Source organism: Cylas formicarius, unplaced genomic scaffold, assembly GCF_029955315.1.
Source record: "Cylas formicarius isolate icCylForm1 unplaced genomic scaffold, icCylForm1.1 PGA_scaffold_6__28_contigs__length_40554024, whole genome shotgun sequence".
Taxonomy (NCBI): Eukaryota; Metazoa; Arthropoda; class Insecta; order Coleoptera; family Brentidae; genus Cylas; species Cylas formicarius.
Window position 1 is genome coordinate 34,597,168 of NW_026844347.1, and position 18,077 is coordinate 34,615,244.

The 18,077-nt window shown below is 34.3% G+C and overlaps 2 protein-coding genes across 2 annotated transcripts in view; one reads left to right on the top strand and one right to left on the bottom strand.

The window, feature by feature from the left end:
• The window catches only part of LOC132703158 (dopamine receptor 1), a 296,590-nt gene that overhangs the window by 113,651 nt on the left and 164,862 nt on the right, over window positions 1-18,077 (bottom strand). The window lies entirely within an intron of this gene.
• Window positions 1,918-15,468, top strand: LOC132703580 (facilitated trehalose transporter Tret1-2 homolog). Its single transcript, XM_060672923.1, has 5 exons — window positions 1,918-2,050; window positions 10,208-10,340; window positions 10,396-10,572; window positions 11,992-12,271; window positions 13,558-15,468. The coding sequence occupies exons 1-5, from the start codon at window positions 1,967-1,969 to the stop codon at window positions 14,348-14,350; spliced, it is 1,467 nt and encodes a 488-aa protein (XP_060528906.1). The 5' UTR covers window positions 1,918-1,966; the 3' UTR covers window positions 14,351-15,468.

An 18,077-nucleotide genomic window follows, 5' to 3' on the forward strand; every position in this document is an offset into this window, starting at 1 on the left:
TTGTAAGTAAAGGTAAAAGTAAAAATTCATAATAGTTTTTAATTCAAAGTTATTTTGCCTATAATAACTGAAGGAGTAAAGAAAATAAAAACCGACATTTTTTAAATGCTCTCTTTTAAGTTAGTCGAACTAGTTTAGATTTGATTCCGCCATTAAATCAAACACTACAAAAGAAAACAAAGTGGATAGCCCGTTTTTTTGTCTGTTTTACCATTTAACTACTAAATATCCAAAACAGGGCATCCACAATTGGCCATAGTCTTAAAAAAGCTTTGAATTGAAAAATGGTTGAAATATAAGAATTTTTTTGTTAATCACTAATTGGGCTATACATATAAGAGGTTAGCGCCAAAATTTGCCGGCCTGACATAGATGCAGCTCCAGTATCACGATAAAACTTTGTCTGCTTTCAAATATATATCTTAGTAGGCTGCGAAAAAAAAATTGAAATCTTGCGTCAAACAGTTTTTTATTGACAGCATTTTAAGCAGGACGTGTACCGAAAAAATGTCGCAAATAACGCAAATTGTGTATAGAGCACTCATAAAATTTTTGACAAAAGAAGGGTTAGCACCTAACATTATTAAAAAAAGGCTGGACGGTGTGTACGGTCAAAGTTCTCCTTCGTATTCTATAGTGAAAGAATGGCAAAACGTTTTCGAATGGGGCAGGAGTTCCATGAAGATGATTCAAGAACTAGTCGACCAGTGGAGGTCATAACGGAAGATGTTGTTGCGATTGTGGAAGAGAAGGTATTGAGTGATCGACGTTTAAAGGTCAAGGAAATCTTAGAAATTACTCAGCTTTCTGATACAAGCTGTTGTGACGGGAGACGAAACTATGGTTCTCTATTATGACCCTCTATGGAAAAAAGAATCAATGGAGTGGCGTCGTAAGGGTGGCCAAGAAAATTTTTGTCTGCCAGTCAATATTATTACATAAATTGCGAGACTGCATACGTGTAAAACTGACCAGAGGCGTGCGTCTTTTGCACCTGTCCATAGTGCTGGTGTTGCACAAGCTGCCATTTTAGAGTGTCGGTTCCAACAGATAGATAATTCTCCCTATAGTCCAGATATGGCCCCCAGCGACTATTATTTGTTTGGGTATTTGGAAAAGGACTTAGTGGACGGCGGTTTAACGACGAAGTTGAGTTAAAAGAGGCTGTTTTACCGCATTTTGCAGACAAAACAAAAGAATAGAATTTTAAAGAGATATTGAGTTGTTAATAAAGAGATGTAATAAGCGTATTGAAGTTAAGGGGGATTATATTGAAAGATAATAAAAAATTGTTACTCTACTTTGATTCTTTCATATTCAGGCTGGGAAATTTTGGCGCTGCCCTCGTATATGTCAATTAAAGACCAAATCTTTATTGGTTGTTGGGATGTGTTGTATTTCGTATTGTAGGTTCATGCGTGAGAAAAAGGAGAATTATATTTAAACAGTGAGCAAGTCGCTGCCTTTGACTCAAATATTTGTAGTAATAAAGTTTCTATTTGATTAATAATAATAACTCCCGGATGGTAGTGGTGATAGTTCAGAAATAAGGTTTGCATGTTAAAACGTTACAATCATCACCACCCTGTGCAAATTTAAGAAAAAATCGACCGAATTTGTTCAACATTTAACGTTATCAATGTTAGTTAAATACGAAAAAACGTTCATGTGATTGAAATGTGAACACTACAAATACAGGGGCATAGCAATCACTATGAACGTCGTAAGCAATCTTCTGTCGACTGACTACGTGGCCTGTTAAAAATTCCCCAATTTTTAATTTTTCCGCGGAAGTTTGGCAAAAAAACAGTCCACGCGCACGCGCGCGTATTGAATAATATTTAATAAGCAGGTTAACATTTCCGTGGCCCTTGCGATAACTTATCGTCCACAAAACGTACAAGCAAACAAAATAAAACAAAATTTCAGTTTCGCGCGACATTTTAATCGCAGTGAGTCGCGAAACATGAGTTTTGCATGTTGTAATTTTGCACACGCGGGTGTCATGGGCAATAAGGGAAAATCTCTCTTGTTCTGGCGGATGCGCCAAGTAAGTAAATTGTCTCACATTAGATAATGTTTTTTTCTGCTCCCGTCTGTAAAATACCTAATTACAACACGTTCGGTAAACTTTTTAACTCACTCGTTTATTAAAAATTCGCTCCGCTACGTTCCGCTCGTGTCAAATAAACTCGTGAGTCAAATGCCATTTACCGCACAATTTTCTACTCCCGTCTGTAAAATACCTAATTACACAACGATATAGCGTGCGGGAAGCGCCATTTTAACACGTCAGTTTCGTTTCCCATGAATCCGAGCCACTTCGGATATTTCCGGGATTTTACCTTACGGGCTTGGGAGCAATCGGATGTTTTCGGAGATATTTCCCACGTTTGACAATTCAGACGGTCATGTCAGTGAATGTATTCGTGTGGTTGGGCGAAAATGTAACCAAAAACTAACTCGTTTATTAAACACTCGCTCCGCTGCGCCCCGCTCTTGCCAATATACTATTGTGCACGTCACAAAAGTACGCCTGAAATGAACTACTGCCTTGCACCAGACACTAGACGTAGGTTCGGGGTAAATCAAGGAAACACGTTTGATTGCAGTGTTTTGTAAAAGCATTCGTTGTCTTTGTTGGTATATTGAGTTAACGGTTATTGGGTGCACGTTTTAGTCGATAACAAAAAATACATGTTTTCTTTTTGTTTCGATTATCTCTGTTTCAAAAAGGTCCCAAGTATCATTATTCTGTCTTACGCCACTTATCCGGTCATTTTATTTGATTATAATTTGGGGTTCTTTTGTTTCTTAAGGGTTGACATCAATTTATACTTTAATCATAGTTGGGATGCTAGACGTGCTAAGCAATTGATGCCAAAACGTTGGGGGGACCTCGCCTTACACAAAATATTTGTACATCACATCTTAAATAACATTGTATGGATTTATACGTCAGATATTGTTTCAGTGCTACTTTTCATAAACAGCACATCAAACGCAGTAGGTACACCATACGGAATATCTGCGAGAAATCACAAACGAGAACGTTTCGAATAAGACTTGAGCTCGAGTCGTGTATACAGGTTTACAATAAAAATTGATTTTTGTTTTCCAAGGCGATAAATAAAAGATTTGTATAGTCAAAATATAATAAAATGGCGCCCAAGCTACTACTACTACTACTACTACAGACTACCGTAATGTACAAACAAGTAAGAGAAAAAGACACTCGAACTAAAATACTTTTCTACCGAGTACAGGCAATAATCGAAATATTTTCCTTTTTTTTTAATGCACATGAATTATTAGACATCTTTATTTCTTTTTTATATTAATAAGGGCAATTAGTACTTATATTCGCTGAATGAAAATAACTTATACTCAACATAAAACCTGATTTATTTTTAAACACATATACACACATTTCCATTCCAAATTCTGCTCTTAACTTAATAAACACTTAACATTTGTGATTCTGCTTCCAGTTCCGAAGAAGTAATGAGCCTTAAAATTCATGTTTTTATCTAGGGTATACTACAAGAAACTATACCATATACTGACTGCACATCTTCACTATTTATGTCAAGAAAAAGGTCTCTACTACTCGATATGATAAAAGATGTTTTTAGTAGATTAGGGTATAAGTTATAATAATAATAATTATAAAAATTATAATAATCTTTAACTATAACTACAACTATAATAAGTAGTCAACTATATACACTCCGGAAAAGCAATAGTGAAACATACAATCCATTATAATATTTCAAAGTTACGTTTAATTAATATGGTAAACTGTGAGTGACTAAGACAAAAAACGTCAATATCATTACAGAGGTCATTAAATAATTTCATCAACTGATAGAGAACACCTTCAATCAAAAAATTAGTTCTTGGAGTTACTAGGTGAAATACAGGTAGTTCTTGAACTAACATGGAAGTTCAGCTGGCTCAGCAATGAATTGCAAAGTTTATATAATAACTGAAATGAAAGGTACCTCCTACGATTCAACAGTGAGGGAATCTTAAACATTATTAATAAATCACTCAGTGGCAGTCCCCTAGCCGGGTAGAAACCATTTAAATGAAAGTGAAGGAATTTCAGCAACTTTCTCAGTACATTTTCAATTTAAGTGATGTACTTGCCAAATATTATGGATCACACGTACACGTCATCAACCAATTTTGGAAACAATGTTTTCTCGAAGTCGTCCGGACCACACAAATGCTGTAAACTCTCAATATACAAGAGGAAAAGTAACCCCCCTAATACAGACCCTTGTGGGACGCGCATTGTTGCCATAGATGACTTTGACTTTATACGCCATCTGCCACCCAGATTTGGGTTAACTTATGGATTTCGCCTATTAACCATTTGCCCTTACCCGCTTATGAAATCAATGTCAATTTACTAAGAAACCTTATAGATGTTTTGGTAATTCCACTTACCTTCTTTTTTAATAAGTGCATTCAATATGGCATTTTTCCAGATACTTTAAAAATTAGAAAAGTTATTCCAATCTTTAAGAGTGGTGATATTAACAATCCGGGAGACTATCGCCCCATATCTATAGTGCCACATATCGGTAAGATATTTGAGAGGGTTATAAAACCACAAATAGTTAATTTTTTTGAGCAGCAATGTATCTTTGGGAATGAGCAGTTTGGATTTAAGGAGGGGCGCTCTACCATACAAGCGATAAGTAAGGTTGTGGGATGTGGTGTTGGGTCTTGAGACTGGAAATCGGGTGGGGTTGACAGTGTGCGACCTTAGCAAGGCCTTCGACTGTATCTCGCACGATCTTCTTAAACAGAAGCTGTTTAGGTATGGATTTCGCGGGCTAACAGCTAACAGAATCTTATTTACTGGACAGGGAACAGTTTATGGGCGATGACAGACGTAAATTTTCTTTGATAAAGGTCTCCAGTGGGGTCTCCCAAGGGTCCGTACTCGGCCCTGTATTTTTTATAGTATATGTTGCTGATCTATGCCGTTTTTTGGGGTCCGTCAAATGTGCTTTATTTGCGGACGATGCCAGTTTTATCTTATATGGTCCGCACAACATTATTGGCGAACTGGAAAGCAATGCGAACAATTGGTTTAAAAACAATTATTTGAAAACGGACAAATCTCAAAAAATATTCTTTTCGCTAGATAAATACAACAACGGCGAACGGCAGTCGGCTGAATTACTTGGCTTTACACTTGATAGTAAACTTGACTGGAAATATCATATTTTATCTTTTAAGCGAAAACTATCTTCCAGCTTATTCGTCCTTAGAAAAATTAGGGAGAGCCTAGACCAAAATGCCCTAATGACTGCTTTATTTCATTCCCACATATCATATGGCACAATATTATGGGAAAACTCTGTCAATGCTGTTCAAATATTCAGGATGCAAAAAGGGCTATAAGAATTCTGGCTGGGGCTAAGCACAATGAACCCTGTACTCTATATTTTAAAAAATATAAGATAATGACTCTGCCCTGTATCCTATATTCTTCACAATCTTTTAGAAATCAACAAACATACTAATATATTTGAAGGTGTGTCTTATAGTTATCCAACACGTGCAAAAAATCTTATAAGAGTTCCAAAGCACAGACTTGTTTCATCAGACAAAAATTCTTTAAACATTAACTTGTACAATATGCTGCAAGATAGGCTTTTGAGGTGTTCAAAACTAATATTAAAATGTTGCTTATTGAAAATTGTTTCTATAGTGTAGACGAGTACTCCAACACAATAAAAAAACTAAATTAAAATCCTTGGCTTACTGAGTTGTGTGAAGATCTTAGCATACTATCTTGCATTTTCTGTACGATTTTTATACTCCGTGTTAGCGTTGTTGGCCTTTACATTTGTTATTGTTCACTTTTGTGTTATTTATAAAATACGTTTTTTTTACACCTTTATACATTTTACATTTTGTTTTTGAATTTTACCTTATATTGACAGGTTGCAATTGTATTATTATTGTACAATATGTGGTTAATAAAATTCTTCTTCTTCTTCTATTTTTTTAGTGGACATTTTACAATGATATAGTGGTATGGGCAGCGCAGTTGCTGTATGTTTTTTACTATATACTATAAGATTCTATAGGCAAATATAATTATGTAACCGTGCTACCGTAAGTATGTTCACTAAAGTGCAATTCATTTTCCTTGTTCCGTCGTGAAGGAATAATGAGGGGCAATATATCAGGTATTTACAAAATTTGGATTCCCCCTGTTTCCGTTGTTGATGGATCCAACTTGCTGACGTTTCGCCAATCATCCTGTTGGCTTTTTCGAAGCCAAGGTCGCACTCAACTCTGTACTTGCTTATATATTGTTTGAGGGGGCGGTTTCTTTGAAAAATGAGGATGGTAAGTGGCCAAAAATGGACGGTACCGAAATTTAGCAAAACTTTTTTTATTCCATACTTTTCTGAAATATAATATATGTTAAAATAAATATATAAAATATAATGGAATAAATCACATTATTTCTGCATAAATTGCGAAAACACAATACCGCTGTCGGTTTTACGGCCGATTTGATTCATACGAATATTGACAAAGACGGTTGATGGAGTACAAGCAAAGATTATTCCATTTAATTATATAATGTTTGCACTTTAAATAATTGTCTGAGAGGTACGGAAGACATTGCGCAAGGTCATTTTGGCCTTATTCTAACCACTGCCAATAGACGGAATAAGCCTGACTTTGGAAAATATGCACGTTCATCATTAACTTGGCAGTTAATTTGCTATCAGTGTACGCTAATGCGAGAATAGCCAGTCGATGTATTTCAAAATAACATTTGAATCAGACCTGAAAATCGTTTGGAATGGCAACGGCGTAAAAGAAAAATTAAAAATTTTAGGAGAAGACAGTTAGTAATGGGGATTTTTCTCTCTCTTTTCTCTCTCATTTATATAAATAGTGGTGGCTGCATTTTGCGGATATAATTATTATGATTTAAATATCAATACTTGATGATTAATATACTCATACATCTTCCTTAATATTTAACATTTAAACACACAATATATATATATATATATATATATATATATATATATATATATATATATATATATATATATATATATATATATATATATATATATATATATATATATATATATATATATATATATATATATTCTCACGTATTGATTCACGGATGGAAAAATGTGATGACACTATATTCCGGGATATCATCCGTTCGCTCGTTGAACTCCGACTGGAATCCTGCATCCGACTGGAATCCTGCAAATCTTGCATCCGACTGGAATCCTGCAGACGTTTCGCCAAAATCTCACTTGGCATCTTCAATGCTCGCGCTCCGGTGTTCGAAGTGTTTTCGGAGCGCGAGCATTGAAGATGCCAAGTGAGATTTTGGCGAAACGTCTGCAGGATTCCAGTCGGATGCAAGATTTGCAGGATTCCAGTCGGATGCAGGATTCCAGTCGGAGTTCAACGAGCGAACGGATGATATCCCGGAATATAGTGTCATCATATATATATATATATATATATATATATATATATATATATATATATATATATATATATATATATATATATATATATATATATATATATATATATATATATATATATATATTTTTTTATTTTTTAGAAAAGGAAAAACCTTTTTCTTTTTAAATTTTGATTATCATGACATTTTTCGTTTATTTGTAATATTTATATACTATAGAACGAAGACAGTTGTATTTTAGTAATATGGTATTAATTACTATAGCTATGAATGAGTATTAAATCTACAAAATTTTTTGTGAATAGTGAAAAAAACATATGATTATAATTACATCAAAGTCTTTAAACCTAGACTTATCTTACTTTACATACACTAGTTGAATCTGTTTAAATCTTGATGACCATATTATTTAGTTTATATTAGTATATAATAGTTATTTAATAAAAATTATCACCATTATGAACGCACACAAATTTCGCTAATGGTGGAAGCATATTTTAAAGAATGCTGAAAAAATATAAACAATTGGGTGCAAATACATAATATTACGTTGATTAATATAATGTTTAATATTTACAAATTTTTTTGCAACGTCAGCCGTTAAGATATGGTGGTTCTTAGTTTTGAAAACTATGAATGAAATTTTAACCCCATAAATTTTTAATTTTGGAAACGAAAATTACTTACTAGTTGCTTATTTGTTAAAATTTTGCTTTCTGGTAGAACATATTAAGATGAGATTTCGTATTTATAATTGTGGCGAAAGTCTAGCACAAACCTCCAAAAAACATTAAATTTGGTCTACCCTATAGATACAAAACGGGTTCTGTAGATTTACACAGTATGGCTTTAAATATCAAATGTTTGAGTAACTTATTTTACTATACTCGGTCGGCGTCCTGGCTTCAGCCAATTGTAAATACCGTAACAATGCGATCGCATTGTACTATTATCTCCAGTGTTGGATCTGGAATTACAAAATTTGCATTAGCGTTAATGTGAACACCACAAGATTTTTAAGATTAGAGCCAGATCACAATCAAATGGACCCCCTTCATCATAAAAACTGAATTCATACTACCAAAAATTAATACCCGAAACAGTTTTTCGAAATTTATAACCTCGAGCAGGGCGCTGTCAGAACTAAAAAAAACAACAAAAAATATGCACTATTCAACAAATAATATCTTTCGTGCAAAATTATACTTAACAATAGAATAAAATAATTTTCTATTGTTAAAATATGACATAGAAAACAAATGAATTATTAAATATGAATTAACAGAACTTAGACTCGAACAAAAAAAGTGCTGCCCTTATATGCCAATTAGTGTTACGTTGTTACGCTCGTTAACCCTGTCTGTTTACACTTCCCCTAAGCTATCATATGCTCCTTTGCCCTGGGATGTGGTGAAGAATTTCTACTCCATTCTATTAAGTTAATAAAGCTATATTTATTTTTATATTGTGAAGCTGCTCCGTCAGAAAAGTATATTATTATTTTTAACCTTAATAACACTTAATTTAATTTTTTATTTTGAATGAAAAAAAAAATTATCTGAAATAACTAAAAAATATCCATGGTTCATTTCTCTTTTTTTTATACTGTAAGTCGTACAAATCAATAGTAGCTTGATTATTGGAGAAGTGAACCTAGCATCAATAAATAATTTTTGCTTGAAAAAATAAAAGAGCATTTAATTATAGGCTATAAATTAAATAGGTTTTAATTGGTGAAAGCATGCACTAAAAATGAATAATTAAGAATAATTTGAATGTATATAGTTTTTGGTCTTACCTGTCGCCACTTTTCCATTGGCTAAACAATATTTTCCCATTTTAGACCATCAGTAATGCTATGCATATCAGTAAAAGTTATAACAATGGAATTAAAACCTAAATGCAATGAAATCAATTTTTCAAAGAAAAAAAAAGATGCAATGAAGTCATTTAACAATTAAACCGAAATGACTGCTAAGATTCCTTTGTTATTTACGTGTATATGCAAATAACAAAGATCGTAATCGAGGGTCATGTTTTAACTAATGATGGAGTGCTTTTTAGTAAATTAAAAAATCAGAACTTTCAAAATGTCCAAGAAAGTGTAAAAATAGATTACACAGTTTTTGTTTGTTTTCTCTATCTTAACTTAAAAAATAAAATCTGCTGAATAATAAATAATTTATGTTGTTGGATATTCTTGCGTTGAAGGTTTTCGCATTAAATACAGGGTGTTCGGAATATTCCGTGCTATGTTTAAAAACCTAATTTGAAATTTTTGATTATTTTGGCTTACAAAAAAATGTTTTCTGGACAAACATTTACCCAATCACAAAAATTCTGAAACTACGAAACTCGGGATGTCCGTGGCTAAAACTTTTATTTTAAGAATTTTTGAATTATGCATATGCAAAAAACTAAAAATCCCAAAAAAGCATTTTTTAGTGGTACGTTATTAGCTGTTTTGTAGCGTATTGGAAAAAATTATGGACCAGTAAACGTAGAAGCAAAGCTATAACATTTCTCTGTAATTAAAAAATTGTATGTTTTGTAAGATGTATAACATGAATTGGTTTATAAATTATTGCAAATTCCACCCATTTCGCGAAAGTTCCGTAATGGTCCGCGAAGCTACCTGCTAACTGAATATACCAACAGAAATACACGCCGAGCATATTGAAATAGCCCACTACCAAAATTTTGCAGACATTTGTCGCTCTGGGGCCATTCCTATTAACAATCAGCGTGGGGCTCGCGGAAGGCTACTCCGCAGTTTTACTTCCTCAACTCGAAAGAGGAAGCCCATGGGAAATCACCGATGAACTATCCTCATGGATAGGTAACAAATCACAACGAATACCCGAAATGGAGTGTAGGAGTTTTTTGTGTTCCAGCGTCTATCACGACATTGCCGATGTCGTTCGGTTGCTTATTGGGAGGAGTTTCCATGGAAATCGTGGGTAGAAAATCATTGTTTATCATAACTAGCTTGATTAACGTATTCGGCTGGCTCCTGATTGCTTTCTGCGGCCAGAGCATCGCAATGCTATTAGCTGGAAGGTTCATAACAGGTTAGAAATAAACTCGGAAATAAGGGTGCCGAGTTTTACACCGTATTTTTGCGTTACCCACTAGTAATAGAAAAAAAGAATGAAATTTCATGTTAAGGTTTAATATTGACAGTTTTTGACAGATTAATGATTGTTTTAAACGAAACAACCTGATAATATATCATGCCTATGCTAATTTAAAATTAATTTATGGCAATAGACATGTACTTTGTCAGGGAACTCGTAAGTTGCTGTGTGAATCACTTGTTCTGTCGCAATTTAATCACTGCAGTGCTGTGTACGGACCGTGCCTGGATGCATCCGATCGTTACCGTGTCCAGAAGGTTCAAAACTCCTGTCTAAGGCTAATTTATGGGGTAAGGAGGAGAGATCATATCTCCCCGTACCTTGCTGCATCGGGTTGGCTTAATATGCACCTTCGATGCAAATTACGAATGAGTTCCCTTTATTTCAACATCCTTAAAACAAAATTACCTTTTTATCTTTACAGAAAAATTACTCTTAACATATCAATACACAATTTGAACCTGCATGGTAGACACCGACTAGTTATACCCCGTCACCGCAAAGAATTATTTAAAAGGTCATATTCCTATAATATAGCCATTTGCATTAACTCTGTTACTAATTTTGATATTAATCAGTCCAGCTCGACGTTTAGGAATAATTTCAAAAAGCAGTTGTTACGTACGCACTAATATTAAGCTCTTCTACAAAACATGTGCCCCTTTCCTTTCCTTTCCTTCCCCCTCCATTTCTTCTCTTTTCTTTTCTTTAGAATGTGTGTATCTACGCTTGACGCTCTCAAATAAATTCTATGAAATTTTTTATTATTATATTTTCGCTGTTAAATTGAGACCTGAACAGTATCTAGAACTTCTAGATGGCTGCCCTAACAAGGCCTATTGTTGACCATTATTAAACTTATTTAACTTTGGTTATGTAATTATTTCTATGTATTATTATTATTCTTATTATTATTATTATATTTCTATAAATCTTTTTTGTGACCAATGATTCTAACCATGCTTTTCAACATAAAATGGCAAGTTTTAATTTTCTAGTCCATGGACTTGTCACATTTCCTTTAAATCAAGAAAGGTTTGAGGTGGAAAGAAGCCTTATAAAAAAGGTGGCTAGAATCAATGGCTATGAAGATAGTTTTATCGATAAGTTAATTAGGACATTTAGATTTAAAAGCAAACTTCGAAAATCAACGACTTTTCAAGCTGATGAGGAAAATTTAAAAGTAGTCTCAATTCCTTTCTCTCCCCAATATACAGGCGGATTTGATAGAGTCTTCAGGGTCTATCAGTCCGGATCAAAATTAAAAAACCTCTTGGGTAATCCCAAGGATAAACTAGATACCCTTGAAAAGTCGATAATTTATGAAATATGTCATGCTGTGTCATGTTTTAGGCCTGTGCGTCGGTATTATCAGTGCCGTCATAAGCGTCTTTGTAGCGGAAACATCTGATCCTGAGTCCAGGGGATTTTTGTTAGGTATTGGCACATCAGCGGTTAACGTAGGCATCGCGGCAGCTCATGTCTTGGGGACTTATCTAGAATGGCGCATGGTGGCTGTCCTGTCATGCGCGTTTCCGATTTCGTGCTTTGTTGTTATGCTGTTCGTACCGGAATCGCCCACGTTCTTGATTAAACGCGGAAAACTCGAAAAGGGCAAAGAAGCTTTTTATTGGTGAGTGAAGATTTTGGAATAAATATTTCCAATGAATTTGTTTGATACTGGAAAGAAGCACTTTCTGCACATATACCCTCAGCACTGTTGTAATTGTTGACTCATGTTTTTGCTGCTTTATAAAAACTCGGTCTAAATATGCATCTGCCACTTTTTGGTAATCATTTTTTAACAGTATTTAGCTGCGACCCGTTTTTTGAACCTACATTACTCGCTTTTTTGATGTGAACGTCACCCTATACATTTATTTGAACAAATTAGTAGTTAATATTTAAAAAAGTCCAACCTAAATAATAATTTTGTTGAAGTAGTTAATTATCAAAACACATTTGGAAGTTACTTTCTTTTCTTCTTTTTTTAGGGATATGGGTGACCAAAGCCCAACATTGCACAGGTCTTAGCATGTTGTATAAATCTAAACTTATCTCCTGAAGAGCATTAACACAGGTTTTCATTTCTACTGACGTTGATGTCTGGATTTTACGCTATTTTGGATATTGCTGAAACAACCCAATCTAATTTCTTCAAAAGTTTGCCGAAATCAACTTCTTGTGCTCTTTTGCGACACTCAAGGCAGTGTTTCAATCGCCAATTACAAAATTCCACTTACACGATATTCTACAATAGCTGAAGTGTTAGTCTTTTTCAAAATACCTCAACTCTAATTTACCTTTTCAAACAACTCGGATTCTAACTCAACTGAGGCTAACGAATAGTTATTTCCACGCATTGTTTACGTGTCGCCTTATAACGAGATGTGGAGATTTATGTGGAATAACTGGATAGAGTTAAACCTATAGCCAGGGTGGATATCTATGCAGGGTTGACCCCAGTGACTGAATGTTTTCTTAATTATTTACTGATTTGTTTGTCAATTCATTTATTCAGTTTGTCATAGGAGTGATGCAAAATGTGATTCTCGTACCTAAATTTGAAAACATTGAATAAATATCAAATCATCTCAACAATATAACACTATTAGATCTTTCTAATTTCTAAAACTTGTATATATAACTCAGGTTTTTTGAATCCTTGGGGTTCATAATTTTGCTACTATGTTTATGCAATTTTTCATTTTTAAAGATCTATCTTCGGACATAGTTTAATTTTTAGTTGGGAACAGTAATATTGAATGCGTTAAATTCATCGTTTTATTTTCTTAATTGCATTGCATTGCATTTTGACCGCTCAACCCAATAGAACGATTTGCTTCTTCCTAAGTAACTAAATCCCAACTAGCACTTCAATTGATGAATGGATTTGGTTATTCACTTGTTACTTTTCAGGTGCAGAGGTCATGGTGCTGCCGCTGAATTAGAACTTTCCGAACTTATAAGTAGACACCAAGCGCAATCGTGTCTACCGAAGATGTCCATCAGCAGCTCGATCAAATCCTTCACAAAACCCGAGCTCTACAAACCGTTACTGATACTGATAGTATTCTTTACTACCATGCAATGGTCAGGAAACAACCCAATAGCGTTCTACACCATCAACATTTTGGAGCAGCTGTTGAAAGGAAGAATCGATTCGTACACCTCCATGTTTTTCATGGACGCGACCAGAGTGATAGCGTCGATCATGGCTTGTTTCTGTCAGCGATACTTGGGTCGAAGGTCGTTAATGATTTTTAGTTGCCTCGGAACGTTTCTATCGCTTCTGACTTTAAGCACCGTTTCTTTCCTGGCGCTTACTTATACCACGATCTACGAGAAGTACATGTGGATATCGGTCACTGCGTTGGTGGCGTACATGTTCTTCACCAATGTCGGATTGGTGCCTTTGCCGTACTCGATGATAGGCGAATTGTTTTCGCAACGCACTAGAGGTTTGGGGAGCGGAACCGCCACCTTCTACAACATGATATTGATGTTCGTTATCGTTAAAATTACTCCATTTTTGTTTAAGAGTCTCGCATCGGAAGGAGCGTTCCTATTGTTCGCCGGTTCTTGCTTCGTCGGCATGGTATTGTTGATATTTATACTTCCAGAGACGAAAGCTAAACCATTGCACGAAATTGAAGACAATTTTAGAAATGTCAGCAATAAAACGAAACAGTGTATTTCAAGGACACTTTAATAAGGTGTGTGCATAAATCGTTTATGATATCCGGCGTGATACTGTAGTTTGGACTATTCGAATGGAGAAAGATAAAAAACGAATGTAGCTGCTGTAGTGACTGAATAAGTTGAGAAAGTAATGTATATGTACAACAGAAATAGTATATTGTGGAACAAGTTTAAGATGACTCTTTGCTGTGCAAAGATAGTTTTCCTAAGAAAATAAATATAAAAATGTGATTTGAGTTATTTAATTCTTTCAACTTTAAGATAAGTCTGTGAAACGTCTTCAACGCAAACAGTTTTCACGCTCTTACGTCACTATAATGTGTTTAATAATTGTAATAATATAATATTGTATTAAGATTTGTAGCGGTTCAGTTTAGTAAAATAAAAAATATATTATACTGCTTCCTTTTATGAACAATATAACAACATTTAAGATCCCACGTAGTTAAAAGTGCTTTATTTTTAAAGTGTAGAACGACTTTGAAATAAACTTCATTTTCTTTTATTACTTTATATCTGGGAATAGGAACTGACATACGATATCTACTTAAATATAGCGAGTGTCTAGATAAAGGCAACGAGTAAGTAGATCAGTCAAGAGAAAAACTTGGAAATTATTTCAGAGTTTCAGAAATCGCCACCAAGGGAAGTAATTATTATGTTGAATGCTAAACCTCGACTTTTACGAAAATTTCTAATGTTAACCATAGTAAAGTGAGCTTGCTCTACCTCTGCAAGGAAAGTGTCTCCAGTTTTCAGTTTTTATGAAAGCCGCATTTCAATATCTTTATGTTAACCTAAAATATAACATTTAACACTAAAGAAAAAGTAGATTATGGGAAAAGATGCTACTTGACGTGATACTGTTAACGTCTAATTATTATGTTTATCACTTTTTTTATACCTTCGAAGGGCATCAAATTATCACATGTTAAGTTTTGAGTTTTAAAATTCAAGATAACAATTATTCAAAAAATTGTATAATAATTTTCAACATTTTTTCTTGGTTGATTTCCCTAAACAGTAATTTGTAATATATTACGCTTAATATTCTGTTATAAAATTTATTCAATAAGTTTTTATCATTATTCTAAATAGATATTATTTATAGCAATATGTTATTGTAAATAAAAACCAATGGTTAAAATGCTGAATTTACTTTTTTTAAATAGAGGGTATGTAATGCACAACTTGTAATTAAGTTTACGTTACAAAAAAAAAGACGCTGGCTGAACTAAAGGTAACTAAAATTCCAGCCCTATGACAGATATTCTGAGAATATTTAAATCAAAACAAAGTTGCTGGTCCCACGCTTCTCCTATTTTAAAACGGCAAGAAATTTAAATATCGCGCAAACTTTGCTTCATTCTTTCGGATCGCACTTTTAACAAAGATCCTTTTGTGCGAAACCCTATTGTGACGTGTATTTGGGCGACGTAATTTTTGGATTACGTTTTGACGGTCTATTCTTTCACTTCCAGGCTTTCCACACTTTTAATTATAGAATTTTGAGACGCTTTTTTGTCTTGTTTCGTATATTAGAGGCTAAAGAAAATTGCAAAGGGTCATATGGAACACGCCAGTTTCTTTCTGAAATTAAATAATATTATTACTTTGGCAAAAAAATAACGATATACATGTACTATTTTTACCAAGAATTTGGTTATCGGCATTTGCAATTTTTCTCTTCGATTGATTGTGAATGGAATCGATTTCCAGGTACAGCGCGGGTAAAATTTGACGTCCCAGCTTGCTATACGGAAAGTAAAAAAAAATCTCACACCACCTGCCAAAGATCGATAAAATAAAATATGGCATCACTGCAGCAAATTTTTAATGTATTTAAACAACTATATAATATCTGCCTCACTTCTCTTTTCGAAACATTTACGAAAAATTAGGAATACCAGGAAATTTAAAAAAAATGCAATCATTGCAGCAAATTTTTATTGTAACTAAACAATCATCCAATATCTGCTTCACTTCTGTTTTGGAAACCTTTGCGAAACATCAGAAAGATCAGAAAATAAAAAAAATATGCACACATAAAGAAATTTTCAATGAAATTCCTTTAATGGTTGAAAAATCATGTACCTATAGAAGCTTTTCTATTATGTAAAGCTGGCTTTGTTTATGATATACGTAATGTGTGCTGCTCCGCAGTGGCGTAGATACAAGGAACAAAAACGTTAATTGTTGTAATTTGTTGGAAATTAACAAAATTATTTGTTGTTATGATACCAACAAGATAATATTTTATTAAGATAAACTTATCTTGGTTATTTCCACAAAATAGTTTGTTAAATCAAAAATATGTTTATTTGCGCCAGAACCACCTATTAGATGGAAAATGCTATAATATATATTGTTAGATTTAAATAAATCGAGATTGTTTTAAAGACGACTTTTCCGATCTTGGCGTCAATGTCGAGCGGTGCATGCCAGAGCAGGGCATCAAACTGATGCCCGTCGCCACCCTCTGCGGCGTCCCGGCTCACGCGCGCGAATAGACCCGAAGATTTCCCGACGCATCCGAAATCGATAGATCGCGCCAATATTTAAATATTCGAACGTAATCTAACACGGCCAAACTGACAACATTCCGCTCTCGGAATGCATGACTCATTTGAAGTGTCACAGACATGAACACACAGAAAAAAAAACAAAGTTTTATTTCTTTACAGCAACGTTAAAATATATAGATGTGTACATCGGTAAAAATTCGTAAACCTTTCATTCTGCAGATTTATCATCAGCCGTCCCAGAGTTCCCTGTAATGAACAAAAAACGAGAATTCATCAATCAAATGAATTTCACAAACAATTGGGACTAGATTTACGTAATAACTCACAAGCTGACAGACACGATGGAAATTCTGTAGTAAGCACGCATTTACAAATACAGAGTTGACTTGAGTAGCACGATGGAAATACTGCAATAAGCACGTATTTGCGATGGGCTCTCAAACAACAAAATCAAAACACAGAGTTGACTTGAGCAGCACGATGGAAATACTGCAATAAGCACGTATTTGCGATGGGCTCTCAAACAACAAAATCAAAACACAGAGTTGACTTGAGCAGCACGATGGAAATACTGCAATAAGCACGTATTTGCGATGGGCTCTCAAACAACAAAATCAAAACACAGAGTTGACTTGAGCAGCGCGATGGAAATACTGCAATAAGCACGTATTTGCGATGGGCTCTCAAACAACAAAATCAAAACACAGAGTTGACTTGAGCAGCGCGATGGAAATACTGCAATAAGCACGTATTTGCGATGGGCTCTCAAACAACAAAATCAAAACACAGAGTTGACTTGAGCAGCGCGATGGAAATACTGCAATAAGCACGTATTTGCGATGGGCTCTCAAACAACAAAATCAAAACACAGAGTTGACTTGAGCAGCGCGATGGAAATACTGCAATAAGCACGTATTTGCGATGGGCTCTCAAACAACAAAATCAAAACACAGAGTTGACTTGAGCAGCGCGATGGAAATACTGCAATAAGCACGTATTTGCGATGGGCTCTCAAACAACAAAATCAAAACACAAAATACTCCAAAGACTATTTAAATTAGTTTTATATACACAACTCAAATCAATCTAACACGGCACAACAAGTCAAATTATGTACTTACAATTGTCTAGTTGTAATAATCTTTGGAAATCGTCAGGCGTCCAATCAGTAGGCCAATGCCGCAACTGATCCTTAGAACATTTAAAAGTTTT